This window comes from Schistocerca americana, chromosome 8, assembly GCF_021461395.2.
Source record: "Schistocerca americana isolate TAMUIC-IGC-003095 chromosome 8, iqSchAmer2.1, whole genome shotgun sequence".
Classification (NCBI taxonomy): domain Eukaryota; kingdom Metazoa; phylum Arthropoda; class Insecta; order Orthoptera; family Acrididae; genus Schistocerca; species Schistocerca americana.
Window position 1 is genome coordinate 113,848,526 of NC_060126.1, and position 27,975 is coordinate 113,876,500.

Sequence of the window (27,975 nt, forward strand, 5' to 3'; positions counted from 1 at the left end):
TTAATTTACCTGTGCTGTGGAATTTTCAAGGCTTCTGATATTGCAACTTGTGTCAGATTTGGCCATTGTGTAGGTGCATACACATCAATTCCATCTTCTGTTGGTATACATAATGCAGTTTGTGTTTCCATGGAGAAATGGTACTGACTTCCAACATGAAAGCTGCCTTTAATTGTATGCTTTGTATTCTTCTTCTCTGAAACCAGAATGATATACACTTTGGCAGTTGCCTGAGCTTGGCTTAACTGTTAACAATCTTTAAGAAAGAGTATGAATAATAAAATCTCTGAAAAAGAAGAACATTAAAAACCTGTGGTTACAAAGAAGAGAGCAAGTGTGATGGCACCAAGAATAATTATTTCATAAAGTATTTTTCCTAAGTTAATGAATTGTGTATTTATATTCATCTGAATGCAACTGACAATGGGAATAATATCATTACTGAGACATACACCTCCAAGAATACTAAGCAACAGGTGATTAAGATCACTGACAACTGCACTAAACCAGTGCTCATCACTGCTTGCTGTTTTTTAAATTCTATTGAACTCAAGATTCTCAACTACTGACACTTGACCTAAAATATAGATATAGACACATAATCATTCATTATAACTCAACAAACAGTGCCCAAATAATGCTGTCAATTATGATATGATGATTGAACAATCAAACCATATAATTGTTCACAAGTAAGATCAAGTTAATCAGTACAATGTGGTGACAAAGCAGACTCACTTTACATAGGAAAAACAGTAAGAACGTGGGAGTACAATTTTTAAACACCATGTGGTATATCTGTGGCAGAAACCCAGTTTCTCAGTTATGATAATACCCACTGGTCATGAAAGCTCTGCACAAAACACTTGGGTAATTAAGATAGGATTCTTTTACTTTTGATCAAATAAATACTGCACTCATAATGTATGCTGAGAAAAGAAGCTAGTGTCCCTGTGCAGTATAAGAATCATCATAAAATATAGTGGCTGCTACCCTCTTTATATAATTCAGTGGCTGTATTGTTTGACAGAGACTGACATTAAAATACTGTGGAAATTACTTCAGTAAGGTCAAGGCCTGGACAAATTTTGCAGCTTCTGAGTGGAAGCTAGTACTGAAATGAAACTCATTTCTAGTACATGCATCAATTTTGTTATTGACTTCGGGAAATCAGATGCTTTTTCAATTAATCAAGAGTTATTACCTATGTTTGCACAACAACTGTTTGTCAAATACATTTTCTTGTACATTATAAAATATAGAATTCCACTGAAAACCATATTATGTTAGTAAATTGAAGACATAAAACACTTCTTAACTGCATCTGCATGATTTGAACCCTAATTGGAAATTAGTTTCGACAAACTTTGAAGGTAAGGAGGCTTAGTATTTTGGTCCCAAGCAGTGGTGTAGTGTGAGGGGAGACTTTCAGACTTAGTCTCCCCTGTTTTCATTTTTAAAAAAGATGCAATAGTAATTCACAACAAAAATATTAAAAACTTTCTGCTAAGAGCTCTAAATGCACAAAGACATCGGTTTTGTAGCCCGCGCCACACCCTGAGTATTGGTGTATCTGCCTGCTTGAGACTCGACTGCTCTTAGTCTCTGCCTCCCTTCCCTTACCTGGGTGTGTTGGCGGCTTTCTCGGCTCCCCTCCACTTTCTCTCTTCCACGAAGCCGGTGCACTGCACTTGCTAGCAGGTATCGAGACTAGTCTCTGCTGCTTTTATGCCGGCTTTTAACACGGAAGTGAACAGTCGCGCGGTTTGTGTTCATAGTCATTCTTGTGTGATTTTAGTGCATATACTTCATTCTGTCGCCACCATGAGTGAGCCAGCAACTGAACATCTTGTAGAATTTTTATTAAAGATGCCTTTTTCTACATTGATGTACCGTACGAAAAAAAGTGCGAATTGAAGGATAAACGACCTACTCCTATACTCAGTGTAGTTTTAAGTGAAGCCAAACAAAAATGCACTTTTCAGACAGCCTGGTATGAAAAATATACTTGGCTGACTGCGAATGTAGTTAACAACAGATTATATTGTTATATATGTCTTCTGTTTGGTGGTGAAAAGGAATGGTGCAATGAGGACATTTGCACAATGAAGAACTTTGACAGGAAAGCACCGAAGCATCAGATATCAAAATGTCACCTGCAGAACAATGAATCATTTCAGTTATTGGGCAAAAGTAGAATTGAGCACACTCTTTCTGAAGCCGCTCGTCTGACAGCATCAAAATACAATGAACAAGTTGCATCCAAGAGGACAGTATTGGTTCATCTTACTCAGGCAATTGTATTTCTTTGTAAACAAGGAATAGCCATTCATGGCCATCGAGAAGAGAAAACCTCAAGTTTCATAGGTAACTATCTGGAATTGTTAGATTTACTAGCTCAAGGAGAGCAGTTAATCCGAGACCATCTGTCATCATCTTCAAGTTCCTTTAAAGGGACTTCTTCAGATATACAGAATGATGTAATAGAATGATAACGCTGGCAGTTAATGAGAAAATAAAATCCAAAATTCAGAACAGCAATTTCATTTCGATTCAGGCTGATGAAACATTAGACGTGTCATGCAAGAGTCATATGAGTATAGTATTCAAATACTGTATTGCAGACAAAATTGAGGAAAGATTCATTGGATCTTATGATGTTTCTGGAGATAAAACTGCTGCAGGTTTGTCAAATATTATTCATGCAGTGTTGAAAGAATGGAATGTGGAAAGAAAAGTGGTTAGTCAAACATATGATACATATGATAGCGCTTCAGTAATGGCGGGCAGAGAAAGAGGACTACAACAATTGGTGAAGCAGTTCTGTCCCTGTGCGGTGTTTATGCATTGTTACGCACACCAACTGAATTTGTTACTGTTACATACTTCCAAAATCATACAACAAGTACGTATGTTTGTAAGTGATCTCACTGCATTTCATTTGTTTTTCAGCAAATCATCAAAATGAACTGTATTGTTAACTGAGGAAGGATTTAAACTGCTACATGCAAGCAACACTCACTGAAACTTTCGTTCCAGGGCAGTTTCAACAATATCTAGTCATTTCTCAGAGCTATATAGCGTTTTTAATTACATAATTGATGATTCAGACTCTCAGTGGGACCAGAATCTTTAAGCTTTGCTGTGGGAATGAAACGGCGGATGGATGATCCTACCTTTGTCTATTTGCTTCGTTTCTACCGAGCGTACTTTGTTTATGTTGATAATTTCTTTAATGTTCTTCAGTCAAAATCTGTCATTATAACTACTTGCCACGACAAAATGAAAACTGTTTTGAGAAACTTACAACAGTTAAGAACGGAAACATTCATTCATGAATGTATTAAATGCAGCTTGTGTTTGAATGGCAACTTATCATTCTGTAACAATCAAAAGACATCTCTCAAGGCACTAACTTAAGAGATACTGGATTTGCAAATTGTTCAGATACAAAGAAGATTTCAAGACTTTCCCCAAATTCATTTTGTTGAACTTTTGAACGAAAAGTGTTTCCCGAACTATCAAAAAGAATTCCCAAAGTTGAAACTGCATCAGTTACTAGATCAGTACCCTTTTTTTTTTTTTAAACAAGAACAACTTGACAATGAACTGTGTAACATGTATGCTGATGAGAAAAAACACTTATCTCCAAGAATCCTCTTAAAGTACATTGTCAACAATGATTTAGTCTCTGTTTATGAAGAAACGACGAAGTTCCTGCTTTTGGTTTTGACCCTACCTGCAACTACAGCAAGCGGTCAACAAAGCATGAGTACTCTTAAATGAGTGAAGAATTATTTAAGGAATTCCGTGTCCAACACTCAGCTGTTGTGTTTGAGCACATTACGAATAGAAAAGATACTACTTGGAGAGCTATCCAATGATCAGATCTTTGTAGACCGAGTTATAGACTTCTACGTGGAAAGCAAAGACAGGCGCATAGCACTTGTGTACAAGAAAATATAAGTTCTTCTTCTCTTGCTGCTGGAGTTCTACAAAAGTGTCATAATTTCTTGAACAAATTAGTTATTATTATTATTATTATTATTAGTGGTAGTGGTAATAGTAGTAGTAGTTGTTGTTGTTGTAGTTTTTGTTGTTTTATTTGATGCATTTTGTTTCATTTGTTTAAATTATTGTTTATTGTACTATTTTGTCTCCCTATAATAAATGTAGAGTCTCTGCAACCTTTAAAACCATGCTATGCCACTGGTCCCTAGATTCTGCTATCAATGTGCTTCAAGCATAGGCAATGGTTTTCTTTTATTACATTTCTTTATCTTATAGTTGTTACCATAGAATGAAGTTAGTTATTTATTTAGGCACAACTATAATTTAAATCTCAAAATCCCCTTTCCCATGTCTTACATCTAGATAACAGATGAAAACTACAGTGTATATCTTCTTTTCTGACACTTCCTTCCTCTCTTCCTATTTCGTTTTTGTCTTTGTATATGGGTGTGTTGGTGGGTGGGCAGATGTGTGCATGTATTTGGCTTACAGTTCAGAACAATTTTACTCATAGAGTAGTTCACAACACTCTAATGAGATGCATCATAGATGATAATGCTGTCTATGAAACAAAGTCCAGTTGTATATTTGTATTACTTGTTTATTTATAATTTTGAATATTTAACACATGGACATCTGGTGGTGCTGAGTAGTGAATGAGTTGTAGAGCAGAGAGAAACCTACCATGGCACTAGTAGTACCGAGCCCACATTGCTTGAAAAAATATTTATGTTAACACAGGCGGCACTCACAGAGTTTTATTTCCAAAAAAGGAAATACTGTTGTTTCTATTGCCTCACTTGCCACAAAATTGCAAATGCAAAGTTTCAGTGAGGTGATTAAAACATGCCAGAATGGGACAGTTTGTGGTAAGGCTTTGGATAATGTGATCACTATGGCTTTTGATACTGGACAATTGCTGTTGCAACAGGACATCCTCCAGCAGTTTTACCATTCATCAACTGGAGTAGTCAATGCCAGAAAAATTTCTAGAATTTTAGATAGGTCAATATTATCACAGCTATTTTTCTGAAAAATGTTATATAATTTTATACACAATATGTTACATTTCAAGCTAAAATCTATGAAAAGGAATTATATTATTTTTGATGTTACAATCAATATGTACTAGCTCTGAATGTACAGGTAACATTATTTTTTTTAGAAACATTTTAAATTAAAAAAAATTTTTGGCACACTTCAAATTTCTATTATTAATTATGCAATGTGGTACAGCTTGTTATGGTTGTTTCTGGATTCATTTATAAAAAATAGTATAAACTACTATAAATTCATTTGTCAAGAAAAATTGTAAACCATTTGGAATATTGTTATTACCACAGTGTGAGGAGGTTGTAGTGGGCATGCCTATGATGTGGTCAGACATGTTTTTGCATTTTAGACAAACAATGTAATTTTGGCTTTGTTAATGTGAAAGTTCAAAAGACAGTGTCATATACTAAAATGTGACTCAAATAACCATCAAAAAAATAAAAAATCTGCACACACATTCTTCATAATTGTTTACATTAACTGGAACATGATAACCTAAAATGTGAAAATTTCAGATTCAAGAATCAGACCCTTCAATATGAAGAACTGGACCCAACTGCATGAGAAAAGATGATAAGTAAAAAGTTGATTGTAAATCTTACTCCTATCAAATCTTATGGAAAGACTTAACCATAAAGATAGTTGCAACAACAAAGGAAGGAGGGATGGATTACAAGTGTAGGCATCATCTGTGACCAGTTAACTAATAATGAAGTTTTGTCTGGTGCAGAAGGGAGGGTGATTTTATGTCATTTGCAGTTTATGTATGTATGGGTATCTGATCATATGAAGTAAGAAAACTGAGGGCTGCCCAGCAAAGTAAATCATATCAACACTGATGATGTACTATCAATAATGATCGACCAGATCGAATGAAGGAGGACTTTACAACTATGAGCATGGATGGTTGGCAGGGGGGGGGGGGGGGGAGCCTAAACTATTTGTGAACTTAATTTGTTTGTGGACTTGTGTCCTTGTTAACAAAATGAATAGGGACAAGGGTAAGAGTAAGACAGAAGTGAAAGCTGTAGGATCCACTCAGGACATGGCTGAGCTGAATGAAATCATAATCAGCAAAGAAACTGTAAAAACTGAGATTTTGCAGTTAATTTTGGGAAAAATAGAGGAAATGAAGACAGATGACAACAATAAATCAGACAAAGTTCAAGATCAAATGGGTCAACTTAGTAATCAAGTTACAGAGATAAAAATTAGGTTGCAGGGGGCTTAAAAATATGAATGAAAAAGTTGATGTTTTAGAAAATAGACTTATTGTTTTGGAAAATGAGCTGGCAGTTGAGTCAGTGAAACAGTCAAAGAATATTGAGTATGTCAGTGTTGAAAAGAAGGCCATAGCAGAAAAAATTGAACAAAATATTGTCAGTTTAAACAAAAAAAATTTAAATGTTGAAAACAATATGCAAACTAATGTAACTGTTTTAGATCAAAAAATTTCAGCATTTCAGGAAATTTATGTGAACCAAAGTCTGGGTGCAAACAATGGTATTCTGTGGTCCAACACTCCTATCAAAAGTTTCCCATCAAACAATTTACATCCAGCGGATTTTCTGCACCACTATAGAGACAGATTTGTGTCAAAAGATGTCTTAGAAGGTGAAGCTCTGTCATCAGTAAATATAAATTTAAGTCAGTGAGGAGCATATCAAAGTTCTGAGAAAACGTTTTTAAATAAATTTTTCTTGGTAGCTGAACAGGGGAGACTCAAAAGGGAATTTTTGAATGGTCCTAATTATAGGAACTTGATGGTACTTTGAAAAAGTTTTGTAAGAATCAGCTTAAAAAATTACCATACCTTGAGAAACCATTTGACAAAATGACCTTGGTAGATGCACTTAAAAGGAGGTTACCAGAAAGATGGCAGTGGGATTTAATACACAGACCTGATGATTATCTTGAACAATTATATGATATGTTGACAGGCTGGATAGGGCAGTAGAAAAAAATATGTACCATAATAATCAGAATGATAGGAATCACAATGGGAGTAATTACAGAAACAGAGATAATGGTAACTTCCATCAGGGTCAAAATGTTGATAGAGACAGAAATTTTGAACAGCAGCAGAATAGGAATAATGGGGATAACCATGGGCAATTTAATAAAAGAAACAATCACAGAAGTAAGTACTTGGGAAATGTCAGTTTGTCTTAAAGAAGGTCCACAAGCACAGGACCCCCAAGTTACACATGCAATTAGACAATAATAGTAGTGTTAATGATATGGCACATGTGTCTGAAATTGAACAGAAGGAATATCAGATTCCTCATTTATGTTTTGATCAAGTTTTTGGATACTACATTTAATTATGGGAATATAGATGCTAATCACAATCCAGAATATGAGAGTAATGAGAATTTTGATGTAGTATGTACGAATGATTTCTTCTCTCGGTCGAAAAACAGTGTTGTTGATGCATGTAAAACAGGTGATGACTGTATTGAATCTGAACTAGGTGGTGTTTTTGATGTAGATGTGAATGAGAGCTGTGAAGTAACTGAGATTGGTATGTCTGAGACTGGTGACTTATTGCAAATGAATATAGGTGAGGTAAGTAACTTTGACAACAATGAGACTTGTATTGTTAGTGATGTTGTTGATGAAGTAATTTTGGAGGACTATGATGATGATGAGTATTGGGTACTTTTAGAGTTTAAGAATAATGAAGTTTCAGAGTTATTTGTAAGTGATGTTTACAATATAGGTAAGGTAAGTGATTTATACAAAGTTGTAAGTGTGAGTCATGGAATACCAGTCCAGTCAAAACAGTTGTTCATTAATGTCATGCGTAGCATTGATTGAAACAGTAGAGGTGAGTTATCTGTGAGCCTAGAAATAAAGGATAAAACTGTCTGAAGTTTGTTTGGGATAAGATCGAAGATGGCATAGATAAATGTGCATTCTGAAATAAGTTAGTTGTGGTTAGTCATAATTTGTATCCCAATTGGTGGAATGAAGTGAAAGAAGATCTAAGCAGGAAGTGTAATTTTTGACAGTGTTGTGGTGTTTTGGGTACTTTCTGTAAGAAGTGATGTTAGTTGTACCATGGAATACATTCATTGTGTTCAATGTTTACTGACAAAATGAGTAACCAAAGTAATGCTATTAAACTAGTAAAGTTGATAAAATCCTGTGAAGACAGTGTGGATGTAGTATTTGATGAAATTGAAAGTGATCTTTTGCATGAAGTATCTGACAACAGAGAAAATATTTCAGGTTTTGGGTGTCCTTATATTAAAATTAAGATTGATCATTGGGAAGGGAACTGTTTGATTGATACAGGTAGTCCAATTTGTAGTATATCTGAACAATTTAGAGGCAGGATCAAGTATAGTAAGAATTTTGTGGAAATGTCTATTGTAAAGATAAGAGAAGCTACTGGTAAGCAAAGAAAATTGTTTAAATCTCTAGTACTGTTAACTTTTAGTATAGAAGACAAGACCTTTGAACATGGATGCATAATGATCTCTTGTCTGGAAGAAACTATACACTATTTTTGCAGGCTCATACAACCATATAATTATGTTTTGTAATAAATCTGTGCTTAAGAATCTGATAAATTTATGCCATGATACTAAATGAGTAGAACCTTTTACAATTAGGAAACAGGACAATCCTATTAAATATTTAGTAATAAATTTTCATATCTTGTATTGTAAAAACTAGGAATAGTTTCTTAGTATATCTGCGTGTGTCACTTTACTAGTTCCTTTTTTCCATTGCATTCAGCTCTGTTTATTAAAGTATCATATGTGAACACTTTTTAATCCAGTCTGACATAAGCCATGTGAGCTTGTTTTTTTCAATATAAATAGGCAGTGCATACGCCGTGTGATGTGAAGGATGCATTTAATAGCATACTTAGTACACAAAACGAAGTTTCAGGATTTAATTTGAAAGCTAGACAGGAAATTACCTATCTGTTGGGCTGTGTGAGGATAAATCTAGGAAAAAAACTGAAAGATGTGGAAGGATCCACTCCCACACTAATGTACGGCTGCAACCATACTAGTCCAGACAACCTACAAGAGATCATAGGTGCTGGCTAATGTACTCAAGTATCTGTCAGCCACATCAGTGTTGTAACTGAGATTTGTAAATTGTTAGCCAAGAAATTATCCTACATGGAGAATTCATGAAACTATTTGTTTAAAAATGTCATCACTGATATGGACAGTGTTATCCCAAATAAATGTATGTTTGCTCATGTGGGAGAATTAACTTACCAATACAATTATAACTTTAAATTAGTATATATTTTTTATATATTGTAAATTAATCTTATAGGCCTCTACACACATACGTTAGTTTGTATGAACAATTAGCAAATAGTGTGGGAGATGTTTAAGAGTATAGACAGTATAACAAGATGTATGTATTTCTGATTCCACACACTGATTTTGGTTCTCAAGCTACTCAACTACGTCATCACTCAAAGTTATTTATAACTCTGATTACCTGTATTTATCCTGAGTACTACATTATTGTATCTTATTGGAAACTGAGTTGTGGGCAAACTCATGCTTAACTCTGTTTAGGGTATCCCTGGTCATCACGACTGTGGGTGTATATTCAAGGAGAGCATGCAACTATTGATTGAGGCTAGGTACTTCCTATTATTACTCTTTACATATGATTGAAATTATTGATGTAGTATTGTGAACTTCATTCAGTTTTTTGCATAGAAACATTTTTTGCTGGTGTGTACCCAGTGTGGTTAGGATTCTTGGGTTGGTCCCCACATCGTAAGCTGAGACCCTAATATTTTTTCATTATTTTGTCCTTTCATGAGTCAACATATCCTTGCGTACTCTGATATATGCGGTTGATTGATTTTGTGCTATATATCTACTCATGATTTGAGTATATTCTTCTGGTCTGTACCTGTCATTGTGAGTTTTTCAAGCTAGTTCACTCATCGTACACTTAGGCTATGAATTTTTTTCTTCTCTTTTGAAGATTTTGAAGGAGTGACTTTATAGATGCTAAGTTCTAATTTGTAATCCCAGTAATTTACAGTGTCTCAGCACTTATCTCTATAGTTTAGTGTTGTAATGTTGTAGTTCTCACTTTGTAGCAGTTGTCTTGGACAGACTGTCCCACAGATCTGAAAATCTGAATGCCATATCCTCATATGTGTATAAATTATGTCTTGTGTAGTAAATATCTTTTTATGTTTTCCGTAATATGTTATGTATCAGACACTTCTATACACCAGTATTCTATCTCTTGGCCTCTTTTGTACACCGTTTGGTAAACTGGTAGATCATGAAACATTGTAAACAAATTATTTCCATATTTTATGAGGAAGGGGTGGGGGATGTTGTTGTAAAGGGACATCCTCCTCTAGCATTACTTTTCCTCAGCAGAAGGTCAATGCCAGAAATATTTTTGGAATTTTAGACAGGTCAGTAGGCCTATTATCTCAGCTGTTTTTCTGCAAAATTTCATATAATTTTATACACAATATTTTATATTTCAAACTAAAATCTATGGAACAGAATTATGCTATTTTCGTTGTACAGTCGAAATTATTTTCTTAGAAACATTTGAAAGTATGTACACTTAAAATTTCTGTTATTAATTATACAATCTGGTACAGTTTATTATATTTATTTCTGAATTCATTTATAAAATAGTAGTATAAACTACTATAAATTCATTTGTCAAGAAAAATTGTAAGCCTCTGTAACAGTGTTATCGCCACAGAGTGAGGAGGCAGTAGTGGGCGTACCTCTGATATGATCAGACTTGTTTTTGTATTTTAGATGAACAATGTAATTTTGGCTTTGTTAATGTGAAAACTCAAAAGACAGTGTCATATAGTAAAACATGACACAGACAAACATCAGAAAAGAAAAAGTCTGCACAATTATTCCTCAAAACTATTTACGTCAATTGGAACATGAGAACCTAAAATGTGAAAATTTCAGCTTCAAGAATCAGACCCTTTGACATGAAGAACTGAAGCCTACTGCATGAGAAAAGAAGATAAGTGAACTGTTTATTGTAAATCTTCCTCCTCTCGAATCTTATGAAAAGACTTAACCATAAAGACAGTTGCGACAACAAAGAGGGGAGGGGTAGATTACACTGTGTTATGTAGGTTGACCATATGTTACCTTTGTCAAGTGTGCATACTGTTACATTTCACTGTGTTTTAATTACTTCATTGGAACTCTGCATTTATGATTTGTTGAAGAATATGGGAAGAATATGCACTATGTTATCAAAAGCATCTGGACACACCCAAAAACATACATTTTTCCCATATTAGGGACAGCCAGAGCGAGAGCACCAGCAGCAGTGAGTACTGTTTGTATAAAGCGTTTATTTTGCATTTTGTTTACGACCTTCCACTAAGGAAGGGATTCTATTTGTGTTTATCTGCTCTGCATAGTAACTAACAGTTCTTGATAAAACTTTACGTAGTTTTCGTGTTAGATTTCTTAGTGTTTTCTTGATCGTTTAGAACAGAAAGCGCCCTAAAACCGTCTTTTGTTTGTTTCGCGGCCGTTAGCCACTAGTCACTTGAATCAGCAGTTGTCTTGTGACAGCCAGAGCGAGAGCACCAGCAGCAGCGAGTACTGTTTGTATAAAGCGTTTTTGTACTTATTTGCTGCGCTTAGCTTTTAAATAGTTTTTCTGGGAAAACCTAGCGTAGTTTTCGCGTCTCGTATTTCAGTGAGTGTTTCTTGATTATCAGAGTAGCTCATCAGAAGATTATCTTGGGAATTTGTCACCGTATAGAGTAGGGTAAACATAGTCATGTGTAGGGACTGTGGTTGTTGTGAGCGGACGCAAGGAGAATTGGCCACTCTTCGGGGGCAGGTGGAGGCTTTGTCTGTTAGGCTCATCGAGCTCGAGGCGCAGGCGTCGGCTCGTAGTGGCGTTGGGGCAACTGTGGTGAGACCTATGCCTACTTCGGTGGCCTTGGAATCACATGGAACCCCTGATGTCGCTGCGTCTTCCGGCAGTGAGCATCTTACCGGTCAGCCATCACTCCAGGGTGAATGGCGGACAGTGGTGGGCTCGCGCGTGCCTGGCCGAAAGGCGAAGGTGGGATCTGGCCGTGTGGCAGCTGCCTTACCCCTTTCCAAGAGGTACGGGGTGCTTCCTAGTGGTGATGACATCGTTTCCGAGCCACCACAGGATGCCTCGCCTGTTGGGCCAGTGGCCGATTCTCCGGCAAGGTCCCGACAGTCACAGAGGGCGGGCCTATTAGTTATAGGGAGCTCCAACGTTAGGCGGGTTATGGAGCCCCTCAGGAAAATAGCGGGTAGGTCGGGGAAGAATGCCAGTGTGCACTCGGTGTGCTTGCCGGGGGGTCTCATCCGTAATGTGGAGGAGGCCCTTCCGGCAGCTATTGAACGCACTGGGTGTGACCGGCTGCAGATAGTAGTACATGGCGGAACGAATGACGCCTGCCGCTTGGGTTCTGAGGCCATCCTTGGTTCCTTCCGGCGGCTGGCTGATTTGGTGAAGACAACCAGCATCGCACGCGGAGTGCAAGCTGAGCTTAATATCTGCAGCATAGTGCCCAGAGTCGATCGCGGTCCTCTGGTTTGGAGCCGTGTGGAGGGTCTAAACCAGAGGCTCAGACGACTCTGCGACTATAATGGTTGCAAATTCATCGACCTCCGTTATTGGGTGGAGAACTGTAGGGCCTCCCTAGACAGGTCAGGCGTGCACTACACACCGGAAGCAGCTACTAGGGTAGCAGAGTACATGTGGCGTGCACACGGGGGTTTTTTAGGTTAGAGGGACCCCCCCTTGGGCGAAACGATAAAATACCTGACGGCTTACCAGAGAGGACATTATCATCGTCGATAAAGAACGTCCGTCCTCAGAGACCAAAAACAGGAAAAGTTAACGTAATATTGGTAAACTGCAGGAGTATCCAGGGCAAGGTTCCTGAATTAGTATCTCTTATTCAAGGAAATAGTGCACATATAGTATTAGGAACGGAAAGTTGGTTAAAACCGGAAGTGAACAGTAACGAAATCCTAGACACAGAATGGAATATATACCGCAAGGATAGGATAAACGCCAATGATGGAGGAGTATTTATAGCAGTAAAGAATTCAATAATATCCAGTGAAGTTATTAGCGAATGCGAATGTGAAATAATCTGGGTTAAGTTAAGTATCAAAGGTGGGTCAGATATGATAGTCGGATGCTTCTATAGACCACCTGCATCAGCAACTGTAGTAGTTGAGCGCCTCAGAGAGAACCTGCAGAACGTCGTGAAGAAGTTTCGTGATCATACTATTGTAATAGGGGGAGACTTCAATCTACCAGGTATAGAATGGGATAGTCACACAATCAGAACTGGAGCCAGGGACAGAGACTCTTGTGACATTATCCTGACTGCCTTGTTCGAGAATTACTTCGAGCAGATAGTTAGAGAACCAACTCGTGAAGCTAACGTTTTAGACCTCATAGCAACAAATAGACCGGAACTTTTCGACTCCATGAATGTAGAAGAGGGTATCAGTGATCATAAGTCAGTGGTTGCATCAATGACTACAAGTGTAATAAGAAATGCCAAGAAAGGAAGGAAAATATATTTGCTTAACAAGAGTGATAGGGCACAAATCGCAGAATATCTGAGTGACCACCATCAAACGTTCATTTCTAAGGAAGAGGATGTGGAACAAAAATGGAAAAAATTCAGAAACATCGTCCAGTACGCCTTAGATAAGTTCGTACCGACTAAGGTCCAAAGCGAGGGGAAAGATCCACCGTGGTATAACAATCATGTACGAAAGGTACTACGGAAACAAAGAAAGCTTCATCATAGGTTTAAGAGTAGTCGAATCATAGCTGATAAGGAAAAGCTGAACGAAGCGAAAAAGAGCGTAAAGAGAGCAATGAGAGAAGCATTCAACGAATTCGAACATAAAACATTGGCAAACAATCTAAACAAGAACCCTAAAAAGTTTTGGTCATATGTAAAATCGGTAAGCGGATCTAAATCCCCTATTCAGTCACTCGTTGACCACGATGGCACCGAAACAGAGGACGACCGAAGAAAGGCAGAAATACTGAATTCAGTGTTCCGAAACTGTTTCACTGCGGAAAATCGTAACACGGTCCCTGACTTCAGCCGTCGCACGGACGCCAAAATGGAAAATATTGAAATAAATGATATCGGAATTGAAAAACAACTGCTATCACTTAGTAGCGGAAAAGCATCAGGACCAGCCGAGATACCCTTAAGATTCTACAGTGATTATGCTAAAGAACTTGCCCCCTTTCTATCAGCAATTTATCGTAGATCGCTGGAAGAACGTAAAGTACCTAGCGACTGGAAGAAAGCGCAGGTCGTTCCCATTTTCAAGAAGGGTCATAAATCAGATGCGAATAATTATAGGCCTATTTCGCTTACGTCAATCTGTTGTAGAATAATGGAACATGTTTTGTGTTCTCGTATTATGACGTTCTTAGATAATACAAATCTCCTTCATCATAACCAACATGGATTCCGCAAACAGAGATCATGTGAAACTCAGCTCGCCCTATTTGCCCAAGAAATTCACAGTGCCGTAGACACTGGCGAGCAGATTGATGCCGTATTCCTGGACTTCAGGAAGGCATTTGATACGGTTCCGCACTTACGTTTAGTGAAAAAAATACGAGCTTACGGAATATCGGACCAGGTTTGTGATTGGATTCAGGATTTCCTAGAAGAAAGAACACAACATGTCATTCTTAACGGTTCAAAATCTGCAGATGTAGAGGTAATTTCGGGAGTACCTCAGGGAAGCGTGATAGGACCTTTATTGTTTACAATATACATAAATGACTTAGTTGACAACATCGGTAGCTCCGTGAGGCTATTTGCAGATGACACGGTTGTCCACAAGAAAGTAGCAACATCAGAAGACTCGTACGTACTCCAGGAGGACCTGCAGAGGATTAATGCATGGTGCGACAGCTGGCAGCTTTCCCTAAATGTAGATAAATGTAATATAATGCGCATACATAGGGGCAGAAATCCATTCCAGTACGATTATGCCATAGGTGGTAAATCATTGGAAGCGGTAACGACCGTAAAATACTTAGGAGTTACTATCCGGAGCGATCTGAAGTGGAATGATCACATAAAACAAATAGTGGGAAAAGCAGGCGCCAGGTTGAGATTCATAGGAAGAATCCTAAGAAAATGTGACTCATTGACGAAAGAAGTAGCTTACAAAACGCTTGTTCGTCCGATTCTTGAGTATTGCTCATCAGTATGGGACCCTTACCAGGTTGGATTAATAGAAGAGATAGACATGATCCAGCGAAAAGCAGCGCGATTCGTCATGGGGACATTTAGTCAGCGTGAGAGCGTTACGGAGATGCTAAACAAGCTCCAGTGGCGGACACTTCAAGAAAGGCGTTACGCAATACGGAGAGGTTTATTATCGAAATTACGAGAGAGCACATTCCGGGAAGAGATGGGCAACATATTACTACTGCCCACATATATCTCGCGTAATGATCACAACGAAAAGATCCGAGAAATTAGAGCAAATACGGAGACTTACATGCAGTCGTTCTTCCCACGCACAATTCGTGAATGGAACAGGGAAGGGGGGATCAGATAGTGGTACAATAAGTACCCTCCGCCACACACCGTAAGGTGGCTCGCGGAGTATAGATGTAGATGTAGATGTAGATGTAGGTGCATTGTGCTGCGACCTACAGCCAGGTAATCCATATGAGCGACATCAGTAGTCATTAGACATCATGAGAGAGCAGAATGGGGTGCTCCACAGAACTCATGGACTTCGAACGTGGTCAGGTAATTGGGTATCACTTGTGTCATACATCTGTACTCGAGATTTCCACACTCCATCAATAGGTCCATTGTTCCCAATGTGATAGTGAAGTGGAAATGTGAAGGGACACGTACAGCACAAAAGTGTACTGACCGACCTGCACTGACAGAGTTGACCTGTTGACTGACAGAGACTTCCAACAGTTGAAGAGGGTCACAATGTGTAATAGGCAGACATTTATCCAGAGCATCATGCAGGAATTCTAAACTGCATCAGGATCCACTTCAAGTACTATGACAGTTAGGTGGGAGGTGAGAAAACTTGTATTTCATGATTGGACAGCTGCTCATTAGCCACACATCATGCCGATAAATGCCAAACGACGCCTTGCTTAGTGTAAGGAGCATAAACATTGGACTATTGAACAGTGGAAAAATGTTGTGTGGAGTGACAAATCACAGTACACAATGTGGCAATCTGATGGCAGGGTGTGGGTATGGCAAAAACCTGGTGAACGTCATCTGCCAGCGTGTGTAGAGCCGACAATAAAATTTGAACGTGGTGGTGTTATGGTGTGGTCGTGTTTTCCATGGATGGAGCTTGCACCCCTTCTTGTTTTGCGTGACACTATCACAGCACAGGCCTACATTGATATTTTAAGAACCTTCTTGCTTCCCACTGTTGAAGAGCAATTTGGGATGGAGATTGCATCTTTCAACACGACTGAGCACTTGTTCATAATGCACGGACGGTGGTGGAGTGGGTACATGACAATAACATCCCTGTAATGGAGTGGCCTGCACAGAATCCTATAGAACACCTTTGCAATGTTTTGGAACACTGACTTCATGCCAGGCCTCACCGACTGACATCAATACCTCACCTCAGTGCAGCACTCCGTGAAGAATGGGTTGCCATTCCCCAAGGAACCTAGCACCTGATTGAACATATGCTTGCAAGAGTGGAAGTTGTCATGAAGGGTAAAGGTCAGCCAATACCATATTGAATTCCATATTTAATCAATAGAGGGCACCACAAACTTGTAAGTCATTTTCAGCCAGGTGGTGGGATACTTTTGATCACATAGTGTATGACAATAGAATAACTTCTATTTTGTAAAATAGGACTCTCACATACAGTTTTGAGTTAATGTTTAGCTTGTTATGGTTCTTTTGAATCTACTCATAGTAATTGCCTAATATATGATATTGATTTTTAAGCAATTAATGCTTACTTAGTCATCAAATTTGGTTAACTTTAAATATCATTTGTACACAAACACAGAATTTTACAGACAAATTATTTTGATAGATTGCAGAATGGACATATGTCTGTATCATTTTTTATTTGGCTTCATTCATTCCAATTTTGAGTACTTTATCTGTTTTCAGCAGTGTTATTAATTTTGTTGTAATAGTTTGTTCCTTTTGAGATCATTAGCTTTATGTGAGTTAGCAATGTAGAGTAGATTTTAATGCTAATTTTTATTTTTATTGTTTATATTTTATGTGTACCATATTTAAGTAGTGCAGACTATGCGTACCATATTTACGTAGTGTAGATTTATTGTTGCAACTGCTAGTATTTTCACAATACGTCTCTAACTGCTTTGTTTAGCACCTTTCTTTTCATGGTTTTATGTACTTTTACATAGTGGACAGACAGTTGTGAGATTGTGTAACTCTGTGTAGAATTTAAATATGGAAACTAGCTATGTGGTTGCCTCTTGTGCCTTGGCAACAGGTGTGAGATGCAGTCCAGTGTTGATAACACATTTGAGCCATTCTGTTGAACTGGTGGTTGATTTTTCTCCCTGGTCCACACAAGTACAGAGGGTGGGTAAGTTAACCACTGGGAGCCACACCTAAGGCAGATAATGGAGTCCCCTCAGTGAAATAGTACACAGGCTGGGAGGGAGCCCATATTCATTCACTATGCTATCCAGAAGATTTCGTCCCACATGCCCAGAATTGATCATGGTCCTCTGTTTGGGAGCCAAGTGGAATGTATAAAACTAAGGCTCAGACAATTCAGCATTGATAATAAATGTAATTTTTGATCTCTGCCATTGGGTGGGGAATAGTATAGTGCCCGTAGGTAGGTCAAACATGTACAGTACTCAAATAAAGTAGCTACTTTCGTAACAGAAGGTAAGCATCAAAGGTGAGTCAGACATCGTAATGTGATGCTTTTCCAGAACATGTGCCTCATGAGCCATGGTGGCAGATGACTTCCCAGGAAACTTTGAGAATATTGTGATACTTTGCCAGCTATATAATGAGAGTCATGAAAGTAAAATTGGCATTAGGGTTTCATATAAAATTTTTATGAAAGCATTAATATGAAAATTACTTTTAACAGAGAGTGAATCAACATGTGAGTGCTGTATCTTTAATTTCCTGGTACCTAACAGACCCAAAATTTTTCATCACTTAATATAGAGGAGAGCATCTGTGGTTATAAGGCTGTTACTGCATTAATGATTAGAGTTGTTTCGAAGAATGTTACAAAAGCTTGAAAAATATATTTACACTTTACCAATTTTAGTTTATCTAAATAATGAACATCACATATTCAGCTCTGAGGATGAAGGTGTGGAGCACAAATTGATAAAATCAGAAGCATTATTTAATAGACTCTAGACTTGTATATGCTAAGAAAGGCTGTGTGAGGGTTAGGAAAGACTCACCATTATTGAGTAGACATTTTGGAAAGTTGCTAAAAAGTAAAAGGAGCTTCATCACAGAATTAACTGAAGTCAAAACCCAGTTAAAAAACAAAGGCTAAACAAAGCCTAAATGAGTGTAAGCAGAGCAATACAGAAAGTTTTCAATGATTTGGAAACACAGTTTTGCCAAGCAATCTGAGAGAAAAATCCTTAGAAGTTTGGTCTTACATAAATTCAGTGAGAGGATGGAAATCACCTGTTTAGTTGCTTAGGGACCATATTGGGTATGAAACAGAAGATGACATGACACCAAAATACTGAAATACATCTTCCAAAATTGTTTTACTATGACGATCATATTACAGTTCCTCCTTATCATCATACAAATGCCAAAATGCCAGATAAAAACTTGTTCAAAAGTGGAAAGGCATCTGGACTGTGTGAGATGCATGTGAGATCCTGCAGAGATCAAACAAAAAAATTTGCTCCCCTTCTAGCAACAGTTTACATTAGGGTGTCAGACAGATGTATATAATCACAGGCCTATACCATTGATACCATAGAGGCAATTCTGACATTGTGGTTGATAATGGTAGCAAGGATAAAGAAAAATAAAGACACTGTCATAGGATTTATGGACTAGGAAAGAGCATTCAATAATGTCAAATGGTGCAAGATATTTGAAATTCTGAGGAAATTAGAGGTAAACTATAGGGAGAGACAGGTGATGCACAACACGTATAAGAGCCAAGAACAAATAATAAAAGAACAGATGACCAAGAACAAAGTGCCTGGATTAAAAAGGGTGTAAGACAGGACTGTTCAAACTATACAGTGAAGAAGCAAAGAAGGAAATAAAAGAAAGGTTCAGGAGTGGAATTAAAAATCAAGGTGAAAGGATATCAATGATATGGTTTGCTAATGACATTGCTACTGTCAGTGAAAGAGAAGAAGAATTACACACTCTGCTGAATGGAATGAACAGCCTAAAGAGTATGGAATATGGATTGAAAGTAAACTAAAGAAAGATGAAAGTAATGAGAAATATCAAAAATGAGAATAGTGAGAAACTTAACATCAGGATTGATGGTCATGAAGTACTTGAAGTTAAGGACTCTTGCTACCTAGGCAGCAAAATTATCAATGACAGACAGAGCAAGGAGGACATCAAAATCAGACTAGCACTGACAAAAAGGGGATTCCTGGCCAAGAGACATCTCCTAGTATAAAAAACAGGCTTAATTTGAGGAAGAAATATCTGAGAATTTATGTTTGGAGCACAGAATTATATGCTAATGAAACATGGACTGTTGGAAAACTGGAACAGAAGAGAAACAAAGCATTTGAGATGTGGTGCTATAGATGAATGTTGGAAATTAGGTTGACTGGTAGGGTAAGGAATGAGGAGATTCTGCACAGAATCAGAGAGGAAAGGAATATGTGGAAAACACTGACAAGAAAAATGGACAGGATGATAGGCCATCTACTAAGACATCACTGAATAACTCATGTGGTATTACTGGGAGCTGTTGAGGGTAAAAACTGTAGAGCAAGACAGAGATTGTAATACATTTAGCAAATAATTGGGGACATAGGTTGCAAGTGCTACTTTGAGATGAAGAGGTTGTCACAGGAGAGGAAAATTCATGATGGACTGCATCAAACAACTTAGAAGACTGATGACTCAGATAACAAATAAAAGAAAACATATTTTGTGCTTACACATTATGCCATTTTTGAAGAATGGAAATTTCCTCTATAAATATCAGTGGATTCCCCAAACAGAGATCTTACAAAATACAGTTCACTCTGATTACCCATGAGAACAAGTGTGACAGAGACAATGGTGTACAGGTTAGTACTGTGTTCCTTTATTTCCAGAAAACATTCAGTACAGTTCTGCACTTTCATTTAGTATACAAAATATGAGTTTTTCAAGTATTGAATCAATTTTGTGACTGGATTCAAGGCTTTATATTAAATAAACTCAACACACAGTTTTTAACAATACAGATCTGACACGTTGTCCAGTGTGAACTGCCTGTCCAAAGTTCAGAGGTTCCACAACTCTACTTGGCTGTGTTGGTCAGTGATCATTTTTGCTTCAGTGTCCACACAGAGCCCTTACAGTTCCAAAGCTGTATATCATAGCTGATCACCAAAACAAGGCTGATCATCAAAACAAGCCCATAACTAGAGAGCAATTACTCATCAAGAAAATGATAATATATAGTTACCTCTTACTGCATATATCATGTTTAGAATGAATATAAGTAAACAGATATTAGTGCTTACTTGATGTATCTGTTGGTGTCATTTCAGCAGCTACAAAAACTCTGTTAGGATCACCTGATTTTGCAGCATCCCTCAAATGAATCATAGGTTTCTTGACAGATGTGTACTCAATTTTGACAAGTGTAGCTGCCTGAGTAGCAGTATTATGTGATGTAGCCAGTATAATACCAACAATCTGACCATTGAATTTTACTGTCCCAGAGCAGAATATCTGGAGGCAGAAAAAAGCCTTTCAATATCATTAACACTGTAGGTTTATTATTTTTTGTTTGTTATGTTATACATTTTTTAAACTTATATTGACTAACCTCTTCATCTCCAACAAGTCCTACTGTTGCTGAAGTAAATACATTGTTTCCTGGTATATCTTTGGCATCATAATAAGCTACAACACCAGGTAGACTCTGAAACATCATAAAGAACAACATACAGTATTTCACATTATAAAAGTAAATAAATATTAGGAAAGGTAATGCTGTACACATACTTAATTAACTTTCAAGCTACCACTTTTTTAGTGTAAGCACATAATCTCATACTCATAACAAAACAGAAACGCAGCAACACAATCTTGCAAATGCTGCAAGATTGACTGTTTATTAGTGGTTCCAAGTGTATGGAAGTGGGAGAAAGAAAACGTGTCAGCTGGGATGGGAAAATATAGATACAGTAAAGAGTGGTTGGAGGGACAATAAAAAGAAACAGAACAATTTTGCCTTAAGATTTATAAATTTTTTTCATAATGGAGATTTGGCACTTTGATCACTGGCTGATACTGATTAAGAACATAGTACTTGGGTGCTCTGAATATTTAAGTCTTAACTGACTTTTGTTCCAGCTTCCTGTGGTGAAAAGCATCACACTGACAGGGGTGTGCCACTCAATAACAACAAAACATGCAAGAGGGTTTTTCTTTTTCTGATTAAAGTGCTTAAGGCTTGGAATAGTAGCTATAATAACTTTTTAAAATGTATAAGAAGGCAACAAATAAAAAAAGTAAAATTCAAAACACCAGTTAACATTCCCTTTTGATCCAGGTACATCCATATCTTCCTTTCTTTTCTTTTTCTATTGTAACATTGGTTTGAGTCAGCTGTTATTTGATTCGTCATATCAAGAATACAGGACTCCTTTAATAGATTATGTTTCTAGGACATGTTTTATTCCTCTCCAGGGTAGATTTTGCACATTCTATTATATAAGATGCTGTGTGAGCCAATACCCACTTTGTCAGTGTATTACTTATTTTGGGATGTCTCAGTTTCTTGAGGCCAATAAATTTAGTAATTTTTATTGGTACACATGATGTTTTATCTAACTTTTCTGGACACCCTCTAAGCATTTTTAGAACTAGTTGGCATTTTAACAAAGTTATATACAGATCAAAGCGTCTACATACCCGCACTGTCTGTAAATATTAGTGTGTGTCAAACTGATCTTTTGTGTGTTTTTGTTTGCAGCTATTTTGTCACATATAATTAGGTACTAGTTAGATTGGACATAAGTGGACAAATTTTTGCTGTGGATGCTTTGCAACACAATGTTCTGTCTTATCTAAAGCTTTTATCTTTTCATTTATATTCCTTTCTTGATTCTGTCTCAGGTATAGATGTATTTCTTTCTTAGATAGTTGTATGCCACTCAGCTTTTGGGAAAGTGTACTCACTCATGATATAGTACTATCAAGTGTGGGTAAGATGGTGGCATTTCTTCCAGATGTGCTGGAAGTCCAGAACAATATCATTTCTTTGTGACAAAGTAACTGCAACACTGCTGCTATATAAAGTGGCTAATTTCACACATTGTCATTCCTTTTATGAGACAGAAACTACATGTGGCTTGATTACAATAGGAGGCAGTGTATTGGAGTACTGGATGGGTATCACATTTCAGTTGTCCACTGGGGAATGCCCCTTATGGTGCAAAAATGATAAGGTTGGTACAGAGGGAATTAGCATTTTGTATGAGAAGTATTCAAAATCCTGACAAACGATGTTGCTGCTGTTTATCTGCTTTTCCCTTTCAATATCTGGGTGATGATGGGAGAATCAGTCAGTAACTGGTTCACCTTCAGTTGGTGTCACAGGAAGAAATGGCATCTTCTGTTTCTGGATGAGCAGAGCAGGATATTTGTCTGTGCAGGCTCCAGCGAGATTATCTGTGTATTTAGCCAACTCCAGCTTCTAATTGCAGATGCAGCATTTACAAATGCTAAGGCTGTAGATTAGGAGCTATTTGATGTGGAATCAGTGGCAACTATCAAAACGTAGATACTGTCACAGATCTGTGTGCCTGCTATGAGCAGAGTTTATATGGAGCTATCTGAAAGATAGAGATCAAGAACTAGGAGAGCAACAGATGGTATTCAAAAGAACTAGGTTAATTGTATTGGGGTGTAGATGTTGGGTTCTGGAGATGTTAATCAGTCTATACCAGATGAGTTACGTTATGTAAACTGTTTGTCAATTAATCAAAAGTAAAGGCAGTACTACCTCAGAAAGAGATTTTTTTTATAGCTGAAAAACTAAACTTTGTCCACTGATTGGTAATGTAGCACAGTAATCCCTTCTGCTTGGAGAAGTTATAACCTAATTTCAAAGGGCCAATTTACTAGAGTACAGCATATATTTATCCACAAATATGCTGTAGCTGGAAGTCTGAACTCACACCAATGAAACAGGGAGAAAATAATTCTGCTACTAGGTCACTAACTCCTGCATAGTGATCTAAGATTTATTTGCACAGGTAGAAAATGTTTTACATTACTATAGAAGTGAAGGCATTAGGAGACACCTGAAATCTTGCAGCAATTTTACTAGCCTTCAACTGCTAAACACAAATAGCTGCAAGTGAAAACAGCTGTATACAGATCTGTGCCAATGCTGAGTCATTGCTATAGACATTTACAAATTCGTGTTAAATTACTGGTTGAGATAAGTGCACAAAGCTGCTGTGCCAAGCCCACTGCAACCAAGGATCAACTTAAGTCAAATCAACTACAGTACAGTATACTAAGTATAAGTGCCATATATGACTTCTCTATGGAATATGTCAAGAACATATGTAAATATTGATATTTACCAAATACTTATGTTTACAGTTATGATGATGTCTCAGATGCACAGATTAATGCACAGCCCTGATAAGGTATCTTTTAGGATCAACTTTCCCTCAACATACTGAATCATAAAGATCAGGTCTACACACAGGATACAAGTTTTACAAGCAACCTTAAACAAATTGTTTAGGAAATGCTTTGCTATAAAGACTCATTTATCTTCAGAATGTCTCTGTGAGCATTACAAATAGATTGTGATTAAAAATATAAATCAATTAACCATTTACCAGATTCTGTTAATTATATACCTTGAGTACAAGAATTGGCAACCAAAATGTTGAACCATGTAATGTAATAGTTTTCAAATAAAGATCTTATACTGTTGATGCTGTGCCATACCATTCAAAGGTACTGCTGAAAGATTGACAAGCAAACTTAAACAGTAAATCTTTTATCTGTGAAGAGATTTATATGTGGTCCCTATAACAAATTCCATGAAACATCAATAAAATATCTCTCAGAAAAAAATAGAATTCTAACCCTATGTAGAATTATAGAACTGTTAGAAATCATCTACACATTAAATCATAGATCAAATTGTCTTCAGAATAGAAGACAATATAGAGAAAGTTGAAATCTTAAAACTTGCATGTGGCTTCTCTCAATGGTCTTTGAATGAACAACAGCCACATCATCAGCAAGATCCATCAGTGATGAAGTAGCATAAAATATGAACGTTCATGCTTGTTGATCATACAATATCCGCTCTTCAAGCAAAAGATCTTTCATAGAAAGCCAGTTAAGGACATCAACATGCAGGTGAAGAGAAAGGTATCTACTTTACATGGATGTCCTAAACAGAGAAGATGAAATGGTTCTTTTGACCGTTTGGATTACCAGAAGCATGCACACTCAGACCTGTGTCTACAGGCAACATGCTGTCATCAGCCCTCCCACCACAGTAAATTACAGAGAATCTTCAAACACAGTTCAACCTATTTTGGTTTCAGAAGATTTATAGCAGAGACAAGTCATTTTTTTTGCTATAATGGTTCTTTGAACAACTTAACTGGTGTATATTTTGATCAATACCTTTGAATCAGAGGATGCAGCAATAACAATTGGATGGTCCAAACAGATTGCTGTGTCAAAGAAGTATCACCAAAAATTGGAAGGATTCCTAAGAAGCTCTATATTATATGCAATGTTTGGGGCTTCATAGGGTCTAATAATGAAAAAGCTGGGTCTCGTACAGCAGTGTGTTCATGGTGTTCCTTACAAGTGAGGTAATTTCCACACCAGTCAGTCTTAGCCATTTCTGGGACTTGGGGAGACAGCCTGACCTGGATAGAACCTCCTTCACAGATTAACAATGAGGACTTGTGAGATGGCCAGCCTGTATGTGGTTTCTAAGTGGTTTTCCACATTCTAATAGATAAATTCTGGAATGATACCCACATTCCACTTCACATACATGTTATGGAAACGTTTTGAAAATATTTTCACATTTGCACATAGATGCAGAAAGATAGAGTACATAGATTCTGTCCTGGGGGATGACAAAGAGACTGATGACTTTAGATGTTTAGTCTCTTCAAACACTTAATGAGCAGCAGCATCATTAACAAAAGTTATAATTTAATTTGTAGAAAAAATAAGCCTAGACTCACAAACACATTTAATCTCATGCCAGACATTCTAATGTGTCTGTCACAGGGGACAACTCAATATGAGAGGTAAGAAATCCATTAATTTGCATCATTACGTTTGGCAGCTCATCCAACACCCTGCTCTCATCACTTTTCAACAAGGTGTGCTGTTACCCAGTTGCCAGTACTCGAGAGAATTGCTTTCCATATCTATACTTTGATAACTATCACAATCAATTACCTCTTGGGGTCTTCCCCCAACAGTTACCAACATTGCTTGGGGTTTATGAATAAGTATTCTGGAAGAATATTCTGAAGATTCAGCCACAACATCAAAAGCAATGTTTGGAGCCTTGGTGTTATGCACAAACAATTTCTTAAGTGGTGTATTTGTTCAAATTAAAAACTTCAAAAGAAACAGAAGGTTGGCTGGACTTGCCTTCTAGAACCACAACTTCCAGTACTGTCAAAAGAAACACTTAAACAGGAAACGATATTTCTAGCCTTCAGAATTATATGTTCCTTCTTTGGAGAGGAAAACAGGAAAGGTTGGTAGAGGTTGGAAAGGGGTGGTGGTGGTGGTGGTGTGATGGTGGTGGTGGTGGTGTGATTGGTGGTGGTGGCAGCAGGAAGGGAGGGGGGCAAGCTCAGTCTCTAGGTTAAGAGGAATCCACTTACTGCAAAGATGAAGGAGGTAGCATTGTACTTTTAATACCTTTCACCTCTTCCGTCTGCCCAAAAAAGGAACACTAATACTACTGATAATAAGATTATATATAAAAACAAAGTTGAGGTGACTTACCGAACAAAAGCGCTGGCAGGTCGATAGACACACAAACAAACACAAACATACACACAAAATTCAAGCTTTCGCAACAAACTGTTGCCTCATCAGGAAAGAGGGAAGGAGAGGGGAAGACGAAAGGAAGTGGGTTTTAAGGGAGAGGGTAAGGAGTCATTCCAATCCCGGGAGTGGAAAGACTTACCTTAGAGGGAAAAAAGGACAGGTATACACTCGCACTCACGCACATACCCATCCACACATACAGATACAAGCAGACATGTCAGCTTCTAAAAAGTTTTTCCATTCGTCTGTAAGGAATTCATGTTAGTATTTTGTAGCCGTGACTTATAAAACTGATAGTTCAGTAATTTTGACGTCTGTCAACTCCTGCTTTCTTTGGGATTGGAATTATTTATTCTTATTGAAGTCTGAGGGTATTCCGCCTGGTAGGGCTGGCTCTCCCAAGGCTATCAGTAGTTCTAATGGAATGTTGTCTACTCCTGGAGCCTTGTTTTGACTTAGGTCTTTTAGTGCTCCATCAAACTCTTCACGCAGTATCGTATATCCCATTTCATCTTCACCTACATCCTCTTCCATTTTCCTCAAGAACATTGCCCTTATATAGACCCTCTATATACTCCTTCCACCTTTCTGCTTTCCCTTCTTTGCTTAGAACTGGGTTGCCATCTGATCTCTTGATATTCATGCAAGTGGTGCTCTTTTCTCCAAAGGTCTCTTTAATTTTCCTGTAGGCAGTATCTATCTTACCCCTAGTGATATACGCCTCTACATCCTTACATTTGTCCTCTAGCTATCCCTGCTTAGCCATTTTGCACTGCCTATCGGTCTTATTTTTGACATGTTTCTATTCCTTTTTGCCTGCTTCATTTACTGCATTTTTGTATTTTCTCCTTTCATCAATTAAATTCAATATCTCTTCTGTCACCCAAGGATTTCTATTAGCTCTCATCTTTTTACTTACTTGATCCTCTGCTGCCGTCACTATTTCATCCCTCAAAGCTACCAACTCTTCATTCTTCTTCTACTGTATTTCTTTCCCCCATTCTTGTTAATTGTTCCCTACAACCTCCAGTTCTGTCAGTTTATCCGGGTCCCATCTCCTTAAAATTCCCACCTTTTTGCAGTTTCTTCAATTTTAATCTACAGTTCATATTCAATAGATTGTGATCAGAGTCCACATCTGTCCCTGGAAATGTCTTACAATTTAAAACCTGGTTCCTAAATCTCTGTCTTACCATTATATAATCTATCTGAAACCTTCCAGTATCTCCAGGCTTCTTCCATGTATACACCCTTCTTTCATGATTCTTGAACCAAGTGTTAGCTGTGATTAAGTAATTCTCCATGTAAAATTCTACCAGGCGGCTTCCTCTTTCATTCCTTACCCCCATTCCATATTCACCTACTACATTTTCTTCTCTTCCTGTTCCTACTATCGAATTCCAGTCATTGATGATTATTAAATTTTCATCTCCCTTCAGTATCTGAATAATTCCTTTTATCTCATTGTAGATTTCATCATCTGTGGAGCTAGTTGGCAAATAAACTTGTACTAATGTGGTAGGTGTGGGCTTCATATCTGTCTTGGCCTCAATAATGCATTCACTATGCTGTTTGTAGTAGCTTACCCACATTCCTATTTTTTTTAT

At 37.5% G+C, this 27,975-nt stretch overlaps 1 protein-coding gene across 1 annotated transcript in view; it reads right to left on the reverse strand.

The window, feature by feature from the left end:
- LOC124544635 (xanthine dehydrogenase-like) overlaps positions 1 to 27,975 on the reverse strand; it is a 234,711-nt gene that overhangs the window by 73,953 nt on the left and 132,783 nt on the right. Inside the window, exons 14-16 of the mRNA XM_047123244.1 lie at positions 21,123 to 21,218; positions 20,815 to 21,025; positions 10 to 196 (exon numbers count right to left, since the gene is read on the reverse strand). Of these exons, the coding sequence (XP_046979200.1) occupies positions 10 to 196; positions 20,815 to 21,025; positions 21,123 to 21,218 (494 nt within the window). The remainder of the gene's footprint in view (positions 1 to 9; positions 197 to 20,814; positions 21,026 to 21,122; positions 21,219 to 27,975) is intronic.